Source organism: Naegleria fowleri (genome assembly GCF_008403515.1).
Source record: "Naegleria fowleri strain ATCC 30894 chromosome Unknown tig4, whole genome shotgun sequence".
Classification (NCBI taxonomy): Eukaryota; Heterolobosea; class Eutetramitea; order Acrasida; family Naegleriidae; genus Naegleria; species Naegleria fowleri.
The window spans coordinates 505,747-523,887 of NW_025407936.1; the positions used below are offsets into that span (position 1 = coordinate 505,747).

At 38.1% G+C, this 18,141-nt stretch overlaps 10 protein-coding genes across 10 annotated transcripts; 6 read left to right on the forward strand and 4 right to left on the reverse strand.

Moving 5' to 3' along the window:
• Window positions 1-375: 375 nt before the first annotated feature.
• Window positions 376-1,251, forward strand: FDP41_007790 (uncharacterized protein; the record flags this gene model as incomplete). The annotated part of the gene is made up of 3 exons (XM_044711573.1): window positions 376-417; window positions 501-752; window positions 949-1,251. 3 exons carry the CDS (start codon window positions 376-378, stop codon window positions 1,249-1,251), a joined length of 597 nt encoding a protein of 198 aa, XP_044568588.1.
• A 469-nt stretch (window positions 1,252-1,720) lies between these two features.
• FDP41_007791 (uncharacterized protein) lies at window positions 1,721-2,779 on the forward strand (the record flags this gene model as incomplete). The annotated part of the gene is made up of 1 exon (XM_044711574.1): window positions 1,721-2,779. One exon carries the CDS (start codon window positions 1,721-1,723, stop codon window positions 2,777-2,779), a length of 1,059 nt encoding a protein of 352 aa, XP_044568589.1.
• A 155-nt stretch (window positions 2,780-2,934) lies between these two features.
• FDP41_007792 (uncharacterized protein) lies at window positions 2,935-4,284 on the forward strand (the record flags this gene model as incomplete). Its single annotated transcript, XM_044711575.1, has 1 exon — window positions 2,935-4,284. The coding sequence occupies one exon, from the start codon at window positions 2,935-2,937 to the stop codon at window positions 4,282-4,284; it is 1,350 nt and encodes a 449-aa protein (XP_044568590.1).
• Window positions 4,285-4,565: 281 nt separating this feature from the next.
• FDP41_007793 (uncharacterized protein) lies at window positions 4,566-7,513 on the forward strand (the record flags this gene model as incomplete). The annotated part of the gene is made up of 2 exons (XM_044711576.1): window positions 4,566-4,953; window positions 5,136-7,513. 2 exons carry the CDS (start codon window positions 4,566-4,568, stop codon window positions 7,511-7,513), a joined length of 2,766 nt encoding a protein of 921 aa, XP_044568591.1.
• A 12-nt stretch (window positions 7,514-7,525) lies between these two features.
• Window positions 7,526-8,999, reverse strand: FDP41_007794 (uncharacterized protein; the record flags this gene model as incomplete). Its single annotated transcript, XM_044711577.1, has 2 exons — window positions 7,526-8,083; window positions 8,157-8,999. 2 exons carry the CDS (start codon window positions 8,997-8,999, stop codon window positions 7,526-7,528), a joined length of 1,401 nt encoding a protein of 466 aa, XP_044568592.1.
• A 311-nt stretch (window positions 9,000-9,310) lies between these two features.
• On the forward strand, window positions 9,311-10,843 carry FDP41_007795 (uncharacterized protein; the record flags this gene model as incomplete). Its single annotated transcript, XM_044711578.1, has 1 exon — window positions 9,311-10,843. The coding sequence occupies one exon, from the start codon at window positions 9,311-9,313 to the stop codon at window positions 10,841-10,843; it is 1,533 nt and encodes a 510-aa protein (XP_044568593.1).
• A 12-nt stretch (window positions 10,844-10,855) lies between these two features.
• On the reverse strand, window positions 10,856-12,507 carry FDP41_007796 (uncharacterized protein; the record flags this gene model as incomplete). The annotated part of the gene is made up of 2 exons (XM_044711579.1): window positions 10,856-11,691; window positions 11,742-12,507. The coding sequence occupies 2 exons, from the start codon at window positions 12,505-12,507 to the stop codon at window positions 10,856-10,858; spliced, it is 1,602 nt and encodes a 533-aa protein (XP_044568594.1).
• A 939-nt stretch (window positions 12,508-13,446) lies between these two features.
• FDP41_007797 (uncharacterized protein) lies at window positions 13,447-14,453 on the forward strand (the record flags this gene model as incomplete). The annotated part of the gene is made up of 2 exons (XM_044711580.1): window positions 13,447-13,858; window positions 13,906-14,453. The coding sequence occupies 2 exons, from the start codon at window positions 13,447-13,449 to the stop codon at window positions 14,451-14,453; spliced, it is 960 nt and encodes a 319-aa protein (XP_044568595.1).
• A 42-nt stretch (window positions 14,454-14,495) lies between these two features.
• On the reverse strand, window positions 14,496-16,295 carry FDP41_007798 (uncharacterized protein; the record flags this gene model as incomplete). The annotated part of the gene is made up of 1 exon (XM_044711581.1): window positions 14,496-16,295. The coding sequence occupies one exon, from the start codon at window positions 16,293-16,295 to the stop codon at window positions 14,496-14,498; it is 1,800 nt and encodes a 599-aa protein (XP_044568596.1).
• Window positions 16,296-16,377: 82 nt separating this feature from the next.
• FDP41_007799 (uncharacterized protein) lies at window positions 16,378-17,559 on the reverse strand (the record flags this gene model as incomplete). Its single annotated transcript, XM_044711582.1, has 1 exon — window positions 16,378-17,559. The coding sequence occupies one exon, from the start codon at window positions 17,557-17,559 to the stop codon at window positions 16,378-16,380; it is 1,182 nt and encodes a 393-aa protein (XP_044568597.1).
• Window positions 17,560-18,141: the final 582 nt, after the last annotated feature.

Below are 18,141 nucleotides of genomic sequence, written 5' to 3' on the forward strand. Positions count from 1 at the left end.
CTCAAAGTTGCAAATAGCCCACTGCAAACCGCAACACCCACACCAAAGCAGCAATGTCGGGATGCTATTCTAAATAGACGAGGTCCTAAACAGGGGCAAAGAAAATCACCAAGCGAAGAACCTCAGTAGCTTTTTAAGATGGTATTCCACTTGCTCCTTTGGTGTGCAGTGGAACCGCACCAACAAGATCGAACTAGTAAATGTTCAACAGCAGAAAACTGTCGTTTTGAACCAAACTTGTTCACGACAATTCATGCGTCCTTCCTCTACTAGATAATGCTTCCGTTCTTTCGAATTCCAAAATTTCACATGTAGCAAAGACAACACACGAGAAGATGTAATCAACAAAAAAAAATTACAATCCAAACACATAAAATGGTCTACGAATTAACTTACTTTAACATTCCAGGTAGAGCTGTGAGTATTTGTGATGATGATCATAATATTAATCATCAATTTCCCAATCAATTGATTTCTCGTTGAACTATATACAATGATAGGAAGCAATCAAACTCATTGCCGAAGTTGGAGGTGTTCCCTACACTTTCAAGCCAGTCAGCTTCCAAGAGTGGCCACAATTAAAGCAACAAACCAAGTATGGCCAACTCCCCTTCTTAAAGTCATCTGACAATCCAGACTTCGAGTTGTGCCAATCGATCGCAATCGCTCGATTCGTCGCTCGTGAAGGTAATTTGTATCCATCCTCCAACATTGATGCATCATTCTCTGATGAATATGTCAACACCATCAAGGTGAGTATTTTTTCCAAGTTGATCGTCACTTATTGATCGTTACGACCATCATCACTACATTGTTTTACAAATAATCCAAATATTATTATTATAATATTAATGGTTTGGTTTCCTGTTGAATATTTGATCTTCGTAAATTTATCATTCTTTTCAATGGATACTCTGGTATTCCTCTCGATAATTCCGCATCATTTAGGATTTGAATGATGCTTACTTCAAGGCATTCTTCAGTCCAAACAAGGATGAAGATCTAAAGAAATACTACGAAGGACCATTCGTTCAGATTTTGAAGGCTCTCGAAAAGGAAGTCAAACCATCCGGATATCTTGTTGGCGACTCTCTTACTTGGGCAGATTTGTTCTTGTTCGATTTGTTGTCTGGTATTGGAAAGGGTCAAGATTTGACCGCTTATCCAAAGCTTGCTGCCTTGAAGGAAACTGTCGCAAAGAATCCAAAGGTAGCTCAGTATTATGAATCCGACAGAAACTTGAGAAAGTAAATGGAGAGAATACATGTGGAAAATTCGTCTTTTATAATATTACTGTGTTGATTGTGGAAAGTTCAGCTCCACATTTGTGGACAATAAACGTTACGAGGTTTACCATCAATTCAAGTTTCAGAAGAAAAATCAAAAAATTAAAGTAAACCACAAAAGCGATCGCATTTCTAGGCCTCTCTGGCAGCTGACACGAGGCAACTTCGAACTCTCTCACTCTAACAACGGCTTCATACCTGGAAAATGCTTGTAGAGAAAAAGAATTTTCCTTCATGGGGAGCCTCTATCAACGAGCTTTGGTGTCCATCGCGGGCAGAGGGAATGCATCAACGCATCCAACCTGTGGTCATTACCCGCTTACATTCCTTGAAAGATTGGATTTCTTGATGACGAATATTCACTTTTTTTTACTATTGTCGGGTGTTCACTTCATCGCACTTACGGTCGCCAACAAGTCTTTTCGCTCAAAAAAATGTTTCAATCATTTATCTCGCATCTTTCATCGACCTTCTCTTCTCGTCCCATTCTCTCCTCCGTTGTTGCTGGTGTCTCGTCCTTGTTGTTGCTTTATCAAGGAAAGAAGTATTACAATGGAGGTCAAGTGAGTGCTGACTTGTTGTCGAAATCTAATTTGAAAGGAAAGATTGTGATTGTTACTGGTGCTAGTCCTGGTGGTATTGGCTATGAGACTGCCAAAGTCTTACATTCTGTCGGAGCCACTGTGATTCTGGCTGTGCGTGATGAAAAGAATGGAAATGAATCCAAGAGATTGATTGAAAAAGAGAATCATGGAGGTTCTGATCGATTGGTAGTCATGCTCATGGATTTAACTGATTTGGCAAGTGTGAAACAATTTGCCACAGAATTTAAAAAACAATTTTCAGAATTGGATATTTTGATTAACAATGCTGGAATTATGATGTGCCCCTTTGCAACTACAAAGCAAAATATTGAGATTCAATTTGGAACGAATCATGTTGGTCACTTTTTATTAACTTTATTATTACTCGATCTCATCAAGAAATCCAGCATTGGTCGCGTCATTAATGTTTCTTCACTTGCAGCTTCTGGAATTAAACAAGCAGAGACCAAAACCTTTGCTTCATTCACAGAAGAGTCAGTCAAGGGCGATGGAAGCAATTTGGGAGTGTCAGTGGGTAAAATATATTCTCGTTCCAAGTTTGCGAATGTACTTTTCACTAAAAAGTTGGACAGAGAATTGAAAAAGGATTCCCCAAATGCTGCAAGCTATTCGTGTCATCCAGGAGTGGTTCGTACAAATTTGGGGAGACATTTACCTCGATGGTTGATGGTTGTAGTGACTCCAATCTTTTATTACTTTACAAAGTCGCCACTCGATGGAGCACAGACGAGTTTGCATCTTGCTCTATCTCCTTCTTCAAGTTTGAAGGGTGGAAATTATTATAGTGATTGTAAGGAAAAGGTTGGAAATCCATTGGAGAATTCCACCGAATTGCAAGATCGATTGTGGGAAACAAGTTTGGAATTGTGTCAAGAATATTTGAAGTAGCAGAAACATTGTTGGTGGAAATAATGTTCCCCTTGTGTTGTCCACACATTTGAAATGTCAACCTGATGTGAAATAAAGCTGTGTGACACACCTCTTTTAAACCAATTTTTTCACCACTTGTGGCTGTTTCTCAACAACACACTTGAATTCAAAAAATGTCATCTTTATCACACCCTCACCATCAAGGATCCTCTTCAAGTTTACACGACAAGGAAAAGAACAACGAAAGCGATCACAGCAGCAAGGACACCTCTGAAAAAGAAACGGAATTAATTTCTACAGTTGATCCAGTCATCAATGAATATTCCAATGCGAATTCCATGATGCCATCCGAACACGAATTTGATGTATTTGCCGATCATGTCCTCGAGAGTCTTGTACAAGACGACGACGACGACGAGGATGACAACGACGACAACATTGAAACAATCATTATCGACCTTTCCTCTTCTCAAGAAATTACCGTCGGAGTTGGAGGTGAAGATATTCCGAGATGTGTCTTCAATTTCACCTCACATCCTAATGATTCACTTTCACACCTCATGGAAAGAGTATTTTCTGAAATTTCTACACGTACCACACTCTTGCAAGAAGAAGAGAACAAGGAACAACCATCATCTTGTTCACGTGCCATTCTCATCATTGTTTCACCATTATCAAGTCGTCATCTTGCCGACGAGGACTTGACTGTTCGACAAGAAATGACTGAAATTATTTTTCAACGTCGACGAGATGTGAAATATTTATCCATTCAAGATGCTTCGTATTTGACATCATTGGCTTGTTCGAAATTAAGTGCAATGGTTGTACATTTGGGATATGAAACCAGTCATGTAGTGGCAATTGTAGATGGACAAGTGAGAATGGATTCATTAAGGGTGATTGAAAATGGTGGAATGAGTGAAAAGAAGTTGAATGAAGAGTTGGAGAGAAGACTCAAGTTGGTGGAAGGAAATGAAAATCTAAACGTTACACAAGAGTTATTGAATCATGTAAAACAAAGTTATTTAAAACGTTGTAAAAGAAATGTATTCGAACAATGGAATGGAGAAGATCAAGTTTCATGTTCCAATGACATGATCTCTTTCTCGAACATTCCATTCGGACATGAAATGATAGAGACAACCATGGAAGACTTATTCTTTTCAAAACAATCACTCCACTCTCTTTCACAACTCATTTCTGATTGCATTTCATACATTTCAGATGAATCCTTGGACTTGGAGAATAACATTATTGTTTCAGGAAATGGATTTATTCCTCTCATTGAAAATTTCCATGAACGTCTTTCTTCAGATTTAAGCTCATTATTGGGTCATGAAATTGTCATTCGTCATTCACATTCACAACAAGTGAGAAATTTAGCATGGATTGGAGCGAGTATCTTGACAAGTGTACCTGAATGGGTTTCACCTTTTTGTGTCACTCGAGAGAGTTTTGAACGAGATGGAGGTTCATGCATTTGTACGAAATCTAATGATGTTATTTATTCTTCTCTTCTTTAATTTTGAAATGAATTAATCGTATTAATGGTTATTTTCTACTTTCAATGGCTATTAACGAGCTAAACAATTTGTAAATTTCAGCCTATTCGAATCAAGCCCCTTGGAAAAGACAGTTGACACAAATCCTCATATTTCTAAAAAAGGCGAAAAATAAAAAAACAACAAAAAAAAAAGTGACATCCTTCTTGTGTCGCATGATTACGTGACCATATCCTCCGTGTCAATCCTTTTCAGTACAAAAGAGACAACCTAGCTGTACTATTGATTGTGAGATCTTACTCATGGGCAATCACCATACGACCACCGTCCACCATTCCAATCCAAACATCTTTAATGAGATCCAACCATCTTCTCCTTCGAATGGTGACCAACACCACCATGCAACCCATTCCAAGTACTTTTCCAAACGTAAATCACAACGTTCAATGACCTCCTCTTTTGTTTCTTCTTCCGAGAATGTCCATGTTTTATCAAATCCATCAACATTCATGAATTCAAACCCACAATCGGATGAGGACAGTCATGATATAAATGCATTAACCAAAGATATGGAATTTACTGCTGATTTACTTCGACTGGTGAAGGAACAATCTCAAATGGATGAACACGAGAAAAAGAGTGGATTACCATTTGGGGTGATTTTGGTTGGAAGTTGTGACTCTGGAAAATGTAAGTTGTTGTTTGTTATAATAGTTTTGTGTTGATTAGTGAATCCATCAATTCCAATATATCAACCATCATGATCCTACGTGAAATATATGTTATACCATTCTTGTGTGCTTCACCCATTTCGAATGTCAATATTCCTGAATACATGTTGGTGATGGATGACTTTATTCCTCCAATGGTAGCCACATTGTGGAATCAATGGAAATTTCAATCTTCATCGCTTTCACAATCCGAAAGAATTGAATTTGGAAATGCCTTAATGACCTATCTTGTCACGAGTATGAAACGATTGATCCTTTTAGCTATTCGGACAAAGAAGCAATTCGAATCATCTTTGGATTCTTCCCAAGTGTCCAATTCTTCTTCTTCCGAAAGTCATATCCATGAACAACAAGAAGAACCATCTCTCGTCGACTCTGAAACTTCAACGACTACTACCACTTCAACTTGTTCGAGTTGCTGCTGCTGTTCCTGCTCCCTTTGGAAACACTTATTCTCTCGATATTCTGTCGTGATGGATCTCTTATTTAACCAACGATCGCCTTCCACAACAACAACTTCTTTAAAGGAATCGATCAGTGGTTTTAGTTGTGGAAATAGTATTAATACTTGTAACAACAACAACAATTCAAAGAGGAATTTGAAATGCATCACAGAAGAATATTCAAAAGAGGAACAATGGATACCCTTTGAAACTCTCTTTTTAAATCCACTTTCTAAACACCTGTTACAATCCATGTGGATGAATCATGACTTGTTACGTCAATTATGTGCTATATTTCGAGAGCCAGAAATTTCTCAAATCTACTATGGAGTCAGCAGCTTTAATCGAGAGAATGGCCACTCCTTGTGTGGTCAAAAAGAATTCTTGAAACCAGTGGATACGTGTAGTTGTAATTGTGGTTGTGATTGTGGCAGTGTTGAGACTGTTGGAATGGTTCATGAAATGCTCTATGGAAACTATTTGCATTATTTCCTTCAGGAAGAGCGAGTATTGTTGCGATTGGCCAATGAGGTCTTGAATAATCCTTTGAACAATATCTTACAGGAAGAGGTTGTGTTAAAAGCCAAAGTTCTCACCACATCGATCCAATCACTCAAATTTCAATATTCGCAACGATCGATTTGTACTCGAGTCATTCGAGTCATTGAAAAGAGAAAGAAAGAATTAAGAAAGCTTGAAGGAGCAACCATTCATGATTGTACAACTAATCTACTACAAACTCAACCATTGAAGAATACAACAAAGAGTCATCATCAACAAGACATCAATACGAGTGGTGGCGTTGGTGGTGTTTGTGGTGGTAGTGGTAATACATGTTCATCTGTGGTTGTCTCCTCATCATCATCAACAACAACAAATAATAGCTCTCTTAAAATTCGCATTCCAAAACTTGATTTGAATCGAGCTCAATTACAAACAATGAATACTGTTGGAATGCAATCATCATCACCTTTACTTCCAAAGAGTGCACGAGGAGGTAATACTTCCTCTCGAAACAATTCATTGAATTCATCAAGAGTGAATAGTCCTTCTTCTCAGACTCCAACTCTTCATGAAAGACTTTCACAAGAGGAATCTGAATGGCATCTGAATGGTACGAGTCCAAGAAGTCCAATGTCATCCAGAAAGCCTTCAAGTGCTGCTCAGAAATTAATGGAAATGGTTCGAAAGAGATCGAACAGTAATAACAACAACAACAACATGGCAATGAGTACTTCTCCAAAATCACCTTCTCGATTCATGAATGCACAGAATAATACTTGTTCGAGTCCACAATCTCAATTTACCAATTCAAGAAATGCAACGAGTTCCATTGCAAAAGTCATGCAAGAATCGTCCAATGCACCACTCGATGCAATGGAAAAACGAAAATTACAAAAATTTACAATGATTGATACTCCTGGACTTTCTTCACAACGAGATTTAGTGGTCATGACTATCAATGCTTCCACCAAGCCAACCTCAACTTTTCTTTTGAAAAGTGTGGTTTTTGTATTTTCATTGGCAGATTTTGATTTACCTTGTTTGGATTCATCAGAGTTCGAGACACGATTAGAAGAGAGTTTGAACTTGTTTGAAAAAACCATGACTCTCTCAAGTTTGAAAGAACGAAGGAAAATACTTCTAATGACCCATGTCGATATTTTTGTTCACAGGATGAGTCATTTGGGAAATGATGAAAGAGATCGCTTGTTAAAGATCCTTAATTCTGATCGATCGAGAGAGGACACTGATCACTTAATAGGTGCGTGCTTTAAGTGGATTCTCTCACAATTTAAAAACATTGAGGAGGGTCGCAATTTCAATCATAAATATACCCTTGAGGTGTATGCCATTAATTTAATGAATGAAAAACAGGTCAAAGAGTTCACTTTTGCACTCACAGTCAAGGATGATGGAATTTTGAAACAAACACAACAGCAAGTGATCACTGTGTTCACATGTCCCTCATTGAAGGGAGTTGAGTGCGAAGAAAATCGCAAACTGCTTTGTAATCATTCCTTTGTTGATGTGGAATTCAAGTTTCGAGACGACGAGACAATGTCACGACCTTAAAACATGTAATCTTTACTTTTTAATCATTCCAATGTTCATCAAATAATCCACAGTATTTCTGATGGTCTCCTTTGTATCAATAAATTTCATTCCAAATGTTTCCTTAATCTTTGTGGTGTTAAAATTTTGAGGCTTTCCAATGGAGCTGTTGATGTATTGCCGAATTCCTTTTGGTTGAAATAGACCTGCAACTTTGGCCACTGCATTTCCAAATCCACTTTCTAACTTGGTGGTGGGCAGTCGCTTTGTCCAAGGATTTGATTCTTTTGGATATAATTCTCGTAATATTTCGACGACTTTGGACATGGCCACAGTCTCACAACAAACAATAAATCTTTCAACTTTGGAAGGAGAAAATCTTGTTCTGTTGTTCATTTCATACTCCATGGCATAAATATGAGCTGCTGCTACGTCGATGACATCAACCAACGGCAGATACAATGAGAAAATAACTGGAAATTCACCATTTGCAATTTTCATGATACCTTCATGACTTTGATTGACTTGTTTTGGCATGATTGCTTTTCCAATGACTTGGCTGGGGCATATAGTAACCAATTCCAAAAAGTCCTTTCGTCACAAATAGTAAGGGGATTATTATTTACACAAAATTAAAAAATCCTCGTCAACTTGTAACACTTACATTACCATGTTTCTCTTCACATTCTTTCATAAATTTCCAGGCTGCTTTCTCGGCACTGACCTTTGAAAACGAATAAGGATTCCATTTTAAGCTTGATAGGGTATTCCAATCGTTTTCATCGTAAACCTTATTTTCCTCCGCTGTGTCCACGATTGCTGCAATGGAGGAGGTTAGGATTATCCTCTTTAACCTCTTGTCATCTTCATTCGATTGAGTTTCTCTTAATTTGACACATTCTTTCAAAACGTTGAGCGTTCCATTGACAGCAGGATCCACTAAATCGAGTTGTGGATCATCCACGGTGACCTTGTATGGCGAAGCAACATGATGAACAAATTGACATTCCTTTATCGCTTGTTCAAAACTTCCTTCTTTTAAAAGATCCGCTTCAAAGCATTGTACTCGCTCTTTCAATGAATTTTCATCAAAGAAATGATTGGATGCATCGGGAATTGTTTCTTTTTGATAATTGAGCAAAGCTTGAAATAATTCGTCTCTTCCTTTCGGCAAGGAACGCACGGTGGTATGAATTTTATATCCTTTTTGAAGCAATTGGTAGATGAGATGTGAGGCAATAAATCCAGTTCCTCCGGTAACGCATACTGTTATTGTTGTTGCTGTGGACGATGTTGCAGATGGAGAAGAGGATGATGAAGAAGAGGCTCCTGCACTTTCTTCAACCGCAAGGTTTGTGTTGATGGGGGTAGAACTATTTTCTTGAAGGGTGGAGCCTTCAATGATTAATTCTCGTGGTTCCGAACTTGTTTGCAAAGATGACAGAGTAGGCACATCATTCGTTACTACTTGCTGACTACCACTTTCCGAGTGTTCTGAAGAAGACATCGAGCCGAGACAGAGAGAAGACTTTTTTTTTTGTTGTTTGAGGAAATTCAACCTCAGTGATCCCAAAAAGCAACTCCGGAGGAAAATTGCACTTTTAGAGGACATTTTTCACCACATGCGCAGGAATTTTCTTATGTAAAAGTTTCCTTGAAACCTAAGAGGAGACCCTTCATCCTTAATGAGACGTCACTTCAGGTCATTTCTGAAAAAAAGGACACTTGGAGAAATTGAAGATATGTAAAGTTATATCTCGCAGCATTTGCAACCGAGACATCACAACAACATCTCCACAAAATGCAATCATCAAAACAATGAGCGTTACTCTCTCTCCATCGAGCTACTCGTCGACTGCCTCCTCTCACCATCCCCAACACGAGGAGGATGGAGATGATCATCACCACAATGAAAGCTTTAACCAACCAACAATCTCCTCAACAGGCAACCCAGCTCACCATTCGATACAAGAACCTCATCACAATGCTAGGGCATCCTTGTCGAATTTGCAACTATCAAACACGAGCAAAAATCCAGTTCCTGCAGGACGTCTCACAACGACAGCCATGCATGGTCATCCCATATCGGATCACAATTCCAAGAAATCCATGAAATTTCCTCTCTTTTACAGAGGCGTGAGAAGACAAATCTTTGTGATCAATACATGTTGTGGTTTGGTAGAGTTGAATTGTTTGAAACTGTCATGCTTGATTGGTATGATCCTCACGGTGATGGGATTGGTGTTGTTGGCTGGTTTTTCCATATCGACTTTTGTGGTGGCCTCACAACGAAATTCAGAAACATTAATTGCCGTGGGGCAAGTGTACAGTTATTTCGAACAGGCAAATACATTAATCTTAAACACAGTATATCAAACAGCTCTAGATTCAAATCTGAGCAATGATGCTGAGACTAATTATAAATATTCAAACAAAATGAAAGAATATACGGCAGTATCGAACCAGCTTCTTGATTTGATGGAAACCATTGTCGAGTCTCTCGGAGGTGAAGATATGAAGATCAAATTCAAGTATACTCAAAATGCGGCCAATGCATGGGTTGCCTGGAATGCTCACTTATATCTCATGTTGTCCTTTGGGCAAGTCAATGAAAGTGTGTCTCGTTTACAGTCGTCAGAATATGGAGCTGTGAAAAAGAGTTTTCAAGATGGTGTTACGGATCTAGTTGAACACGTGAGAGGCATTGAAAAAGGAAAAGATGCTAACCTCGTCGTTACGACTGTTATCCAACTTACTGTGATCGTCGTTTCAGTATTATTGCTTTCTCCTCTAATTGTTATGATTTTCTCCTATGCTATCAATACAGATTCTAAAAACACTGAGAAGTTCAGAAAAGCTAATGAAGTTATGATAATGGATACCATTGAGAATCCTAATACTAGAAATCTCTTCAAATTGCATTGTGAAAAAGAGGATAATTTGCATAATTATTGTTTGTTAGAAAAAATTCAACACTTTAAATCTCTTTCAGTTAAATGCTTAGAAATGGAGAAAATGTCAAACGTCTCAGAAAAATTTACAAAGTTTGATCAGGAGAAGTTTGAGGTTGCCTTCGAGATATATGCCTTACTTGAGGGTGATGAGGATACACCTGTGTCAATTCCAGAAAACCTGATATCTGTCGCTAAGGATGTACTTGATGCGTACAATTTAAAACAAATTGATTTTCTTCCCTTCGATATGTTCTCTAGTATCGAAAAGGAGCTTTGTACTATAATGCTAGATTGTCATCACAGGTTCAAGCAAAGTCTTGTCAACCAAAAGGAAATGAGGTTGGATAAGATTAAAATTTCAGAGTTGCTGAATAAAAATCATAAAGATGATTTGTGATCTACAAAAAGATTATGGCTCAACCGTACAATTGTTTTCTACCTTCCTTTCCAATGAAGTTGCAGATGAAGACTCACAGTCTATGCTCTCTGAAAGTGTAGAAGGAGAGAAATCTAATGGCTCAGTAATCTTTGTAGTCGAAGATAAGGAAGTTGTGGATTGCTTTTGTTCGAGTGGATTAAAAGACAACGTGTCATCAATGTCATCGTGTACAGAGGTTTCTGTAGGATCTGTTGATCTTGCACGTTCTTGTCTGGTTTCTTTATATCGAGCCCCAATTACAAAGAGAACCCCCAACAAAATTAGAGCGGCTCCTACCAACACTAGAGGAGAGGGAATCTCTTTGAAATACACGACCCCAACTGATGTAGCAACCAAAGGAGAGACTGTAGAATAAATTGACACAATCGTTGGAGTGGAGAGTTTTGAGGCATATGTAGTTATTACAAATTGAAGGCTCCCATAAGGAATGGCAGCATAAAGTACTCCTAATACCGACATGGTATCTACCTTCCTTAATGAAAATGATGGAAATGCATACAAGGCACAAAGGAATGATGTGCCCAATCCAAAGAAAAAGGACCAAAATGTTACAGTCACAGCTGGAACTCCACTTACTAGTAAGTTCCTTTGATGGATTAAATAAATAGCATAACTAAAGGTGTTGCCAAGCAAACATAACAATCCTAATATAAACGAGTAGCTGATTCCTTTGGTTCCATCATGCAATAAGATAAAGTAGTATGGAAGTCTTTCGAATGGTGACGAATTGGAATAGGAATCTGGTTCAAGCTCTCTAGCTGTTGGGTAATTTTTGCTTAATGCAGACACCAGCAGCATGGACATCGCTAAACCCACACATTATCTAGTCACAATTCTTGCATTCTTCAATACTTACCTCCACCTACGGCAATAAGCACTCCAATAAATTTGAGTATGGATTTTGTTTCTTTTCCCATCATCATTGATAATGTACAGACTATCACTGGCACCACTGGTTGAATAACGCCTGTTATTGTGGAATTTGTTAAATAGAGACCTGCAACAAACAAGACTTGGTTCAGTACTACCAATGTTCCACAAATAGCCAGCTGCTTTGCTTTCTTTAAGTCAGGTATTCTTCGTATTATATGGGAAACAATTGCTGACTTGTCGTCATAAAATACATTATAAATCCATCCTAAACAACGACTTCCATAAATATTCGTATGGTTAATTCTAAACCTTCGAGCTCTTTTCATCATGTATTTTTTGCTCTTGAATGTAAAGTTTTTGTCCACAATCAACATCAAAGGAAATAAAGAGATCACAATAATGACGCAACGAACAAAAGCAAATATGAGAGGATGCAAAATTTTCATCGAATGAGGTGTTATAATCAAGAAGCCTGAAAACATTGCCAAGTTGCACCAAATCAAGACATGTGAAAGAACATTGGATTTAAACCAGTCCCAAATAGAACTGAACTTGGAATCCTTTGTTTGAATGATTTCTTCTTCATTGCTAGGAATCGTGGTGTCCAATTTCAGGCCTTCTACTGTTTCATCCATTTCAATGAGCTCTGAATTGATAGCGAGTTCTTGTTGACCCTCTGGGACATCCCCATATGAAGCCTTGGTGGAATAATACTCGAATGAAAGTCTTGATTCATTCGGAGTGGCCATTTTCAAAGTTGAATACTTTTTTGAAGAATATTCTTAATACATCAAGAAATTACTTGATGCAAATTAGTAACGCTAGTGTTGTTGCAATAATATTGTTTGTGTTGTAGTAGTTGTTGAAGAAGGAATACGTCTTGTTTTTTCATCAAGCGACTTGTTGTTTATCGGAAAAGCACCACTATACCCCTTTGAAAGGTATTTTCATCTGATCTTTTTGATTGCTTTTTGATGATTTAAAATCGTCCACTCTTTCAACTCCGAACAGAGAATTCGCTACTACTCGATTGTTTCTTTTGGAAACAGTGCGGCTTTTTTATGGTGAGCACAAATGTAAACACCTTTTTAGATCTCTCCTCTCTTGTTGATCTGCTCCAATATGAAAGCTTTGTGTTTACTGTTCTTTCAACAAAATTGAATGAAAAAATGAAAGAAATGCATTTCAAGCAGAAGAATACGTTCATCTCGTAGATGAAGATGATCCTAGAGGAGATGAATGAATTGAGTTTTTATCGGAATATGGAAACCAACACGCACGAGAGCCCTTTGCACATTGTAAAACTAAAAGAAGTAGAAACAATATTTATCAACTTTAAAAAAACACTTACTTCAGAACCAACTAATATTTGGATTGACGAAGACAGTTTCAAGAAGATGACAAACGAGAAGTATTAAAATTTTTTGGCTGTAATGAAGCCTCTTGGATTTACAAGTATTATGAGGGAAAAGTGGTTGCAGTCATTTGCACAAATGGGTGGATTAGGTGTGAATGAACGGAGTGGAGAACTACTGTTATGTATGATAGTGGAAACAACCATGCTAAATTCTATCGATGACATCCACTGTAGTGTTAGATCAGCACCTGCCAGATTTTTTATCTGGTCTCGACAACACACATCAGTACAGACCAAGAAAAACAGGAAAAACAAACATCCCCACACCTTTATGTCGATCTTTGTCCCTTCCATTGCATCCGTGTCACTAACTGTGATTCTCTCCTCTTTAATAATTTTTTCATTATCATCACCAATTTTCACAACGACTCAGGGTCTAAATCTCAACATTGCGCAACAACATGGATCAGCTTCTCCAAAACTCAACAATCAGGATTTAATGTTTTGCAGTTTCAATATTCAAGTTTTTGGTAAGACGAAAATGAGCAAAGCAGATGTGGTCAATGTTCTTCTGAAAATTCTATCGGAATGTCATGTCACCTTTGTCATGGAGGTTCGTGATAGCACTGGGTCTGCTATCGTTGATTTGTTAGATAAGCTCAACCAATACACCAACAATACAAGGTCATATCGACTGCAAGTAAGTGAAAGGTTAGGAAGAACCTCAAGCAAAGAACAGTATGGTAAGTTCTTTAATTTTAAATTTCAAATTAATAATTATTTCTTTAAGCATTTATTTATGATTCCATAATGGCTCAAATAAGCTCAACGTTTCAATTTCCAGTTCAGTTTGATTATTTTGAAAGACCTCCATTCTCTGTGATTCTCACTAATCTAAAAAACTCTTCTTTTCATCAGCAGCTTTTTATAACTGGCATCCACACCTCTCCAAAATATGCAGTGCAAGAAATTGATCATTTATTCAACGTTTTTCAATACTACATGCCACAACAAAATACCTCAAAGCTGGTTCAAACAAATTGGCTTGTAACTGGTGATTTCAATGCGGGATGTAGTTATGTACGTCCAAGCGATTGGGCTAAAATACGATTACGAACAGATAAGAATTTTGAGTGGTTGATCAAGGATGATGATGACACAATGGTGAAAACCAACTGCCCCTATGATCGCTTTGTAATGCCAAAATCTCGTTCATTGGATATTTCTCAATACGAAGTATTCCCTTACTCTCACAAGTGGAATTTGAGTCAATCCCTTGCCATTGAGGTTTCTGACCATTTTCCAATACGCCTTTTAGTCAAGAATTGGAATCGCTAACACGTTTATAAAACTGATCGACACATAATTTATTTACCATCTTCAAAGCTCTTCTTGTCCAACAACAGAAAGTGGAAGTCTTGGTGCATTCTTGCCATACTTGTTAACCAACTTTCTTGCCTTATCAGCAACATTATCAGCAGTAATATTGAGGTACTTGTAAACCTCTTCAGCAGCAGCACTGGCACCAAAGGTGGTCATACCAACACAATAGTGAGAAAAACTGCTCCAACCAAATGTTGATGAAGCTTCAGCACTCACAACTGGAATTCCTTCTGGGAAAACAGATTTTCTGTATTCAAGAGGTTGCTTGGTGAACAACTCCCAACTAGGCATGCTGACAACATTGACCTTGAGATCAGACAACAAACGAGCAGCTTCAACAACAAGTGACACCTCAGAACCAGTTCCGACCAAAACAACATCTGGATTCTCATGGCTTTGGATGGTGTAGGCACCAAGAAGTGTCTTTTGAATATCAGTACCGTTCAATTGTGGCAAATCTTGACGGGAAAGAATTAAGGAAGTTGGAGTCTTTGTAGATTGGATAGCATACAAATAGGCACCGCTGGTTTCTCTTCCATCAGCAGGTCTGATCACAGTATGGTTTGGAATTGATCTCAACAATGGAAGAACTTCCACAGGTTGGTGAGTTGGACCGTCTTGACCAAGTCCAATACTATCATGAGTGAAAATAAAGATGTTTGGAAGTTGTGACAAAGCACTCAATCTAAGAGCTCCCAAAGCATAAGAAGCAAAGTTCAAGAATGTACCAACATATGTTCTTAGAATACCGTGGTAGAGAATACCGTTAGCAATTGCAACCATGGCATGTTCACGAACACCAAATCTGATGTATCTTCCAGTTCTATTCTCAGGTTGCATATCCTTACAACCACTCACATCGGTCAAGTTAGATGGAGTCAAATCAGCAGAACCACCCACAAGAGAAGGAATGAGTGAATAAATTGCATTCAAAACTTGTTGTGAGGTTGATCTGGTTGCAATCTTCTTGTCTTCATTGTATTGAGGTAACTTGGCCAATATGTCTCCTTCCAATTGATGGGCAATCATTCTTTGGAGTTGTTGTGCTTCTGTTGGATGTTGTTGTTCATATTGTTGCTTCAATGAGTTCCATTGAGCAAGACGTTGTTTGTTTCTGGAAATAATTGGAGCAAAATCTTGTCTAACAATTTCTGGAACAATGAATGATTGCTCTCCATTGAATCCACAAATTTCTTTCAAATTTTTCAAAGCATCAGAACCGAGTGGAGAACCATGAACCTTAGCAGTTCCTTGCATCTTGGTAGCATAACCAATTGTTGTCTTACAAACAATCATGATTGGCTTGTCAGTGATAGTATGAGCTTCCTCGATGGCCTTCTTAATAGAGAGCAAATCATTGTCAGCATCATGGACAGTAATAACATGCCATCCCAAACCTTTAACAACAGCTGGTGTGTCTTGAGTGAAGGTCAAGTTAGTGTTACCATCAATTGTGATGTTATTGTCGTCGTAAAAGACAATCAATTTGTTCAATTTTTGATGGCCAGCAAATGACATGCCTTCAGTCACAACACCTTCCATCAAGCAACCATCTCCACAAAAGACATAGGTATAGTGGTCAAAGAGTGGGAGTTGATCCTTATTGAAACGAGCAGCTAAGTGTGCTTCAGCAAGAGCCATACCAATAGCATTACAAATACCTTGTCCCAATGGTCCAGTAGTTGCATCAACACCTTCAGTGTGACCAAATTCTGGGTGACCTGGAGTCTTTGAATGCAAAGTTCTGAATTTTTTGAGATCATCGAGCGTCATGTTGTAGTCAGTGAGATGCAACATGGCATAGAGTAAAGAACAACCGTGACCGTTGCTCAAAACAAAGCGATCTCTGTTGATCCAATTAACATCATCTTTGGATGATTTAAAGAAGAATTTCCACAAAACATATGCAATTGGACTCATTCCGATTGGCATACCAGGATGTCCACTCTTTGCTTTTTTCGACAGTATCAGCTGTCAAACAACGTAAAGTAGCAACAGCAATGTGTTGGAGGTATGGTCTAAGAACTTTAGCAGTGGACTTGACAGTATTTGATCCAAAATCAACATTTCTCAAAACTCTAACATCCATTGTGCTAAATTGTTCCAACAACTGTTTGTAAATTGATGATGTTTGAGCTAACTTTTCAATGCTGCTCTTGTTAGCAGGAAGAGTCAAACCATCAGACAAGATTTGCAAAATTGTTGGGCATGTCAACAAGTTACGAACTGCCTCTACAGCAACTTTTTGCTTTTCCTCGCACAAATTGGCGTTCAAAACCAAAACGTCAGTATAGGCGAATGGTTTATCGCTTGCTCCAATAAGTTGAATCTTGTAATTATCCTTCTCAAGAATAGACTTGATTTCGCTCAAATTCTCACTATATCCAACATAATAATCAGCCAAAGGTTTGTGTTGTTTCACTGAAGAAACAAACTCGGCGTCGGATGCAATAATTGAAGAATTCAAAATTGTTCTGTGCTTTTCACAAGCTTGTCTATCTACTTGTTCTGCTTTCTGTGGAAGATCATCATGTTTCAAATCAATAATTGAAGATGTGGATGATTTCACAAATTGCTCATACAAAGAAAGAACAGTGTATGCATCTGCTGATGTAATGCCAGGGAAAACAATCTTTTCATAACCGACTTGTTGAGCCAATTGCAACAAGGATGAAACTTGTTGAGTTGCAACTGAAGGAGATGACACCAAAAAGTTAGCACATAAATATTGTGGGAAACCGTAGAATTGTTGATTCACCTTGGCACTTTCAGAAACGAAATCAAAAGTTTCACCAGCAACATTCTTCACCGTTTCAGCATCCAATGCCTTGATTCCTCCCTTGGAGACCAAGAAAGGAAGAAGAGTAGTGTCCACACATGCAACATCAGGAAGGCTTTCCAAGTCCTCATCTTCGTAACAATTAAAGTCAACAAATTTCACTTGATATCCCGAAATTTGGGTTGGGAAGGCTTGTTTGATCTTTTCCAAAACACCTTCAGGGAGGTATGGGTAGAGTCCTACTGAGAGAGTGTTGTTGGATGGTGAAGGTTGTTGGGACATGTCGGAGAAACAACGAAAATGAGAGAAAGGTTTGGGATTTTTTTTGAATCTGCTATTGACCATAATTGTATTTATTGTCGCCCTATCGATTGGATGTTTTGAAAATTGTTATCGATAATTATTGCTCCCTTTCTCAAGGAGGCGATTCAGATGACGCCTTTATTTAAATCAACATTATGAACAATTTCAAAAGTGCAGATCAGATGATGATTCTTGGTATTCATTAACTTCAAAGAGAGAAAGAGTGAGATTTCCGAAATAAATTATTGTGGTTGTTGTTACTACCATGATCAATTTAATTGCATCATTCTCCAAAAAGTCTTTTCATGGCTTCCTTTCTCTCTTCCGTTCGTGTAAATTCTTTATTCATCAAAGAGAAAATGCTGGGTTGTTTTTCTGAATAGACTTTTCTCAGCTCATAGGGTAAATACCCCAATATTGTAAGGCCAACAATGAATGCTACTTTAAAACCGAGAGAAGCACGAAGTTTTTTCTCCGTTTCAAAGAGTCCCTGTTTCAATTCGTGCAGAGCCTTGACGGTCTGCCACATAAACCTTTGCTTGACTGTTTTCGTCATTTTGT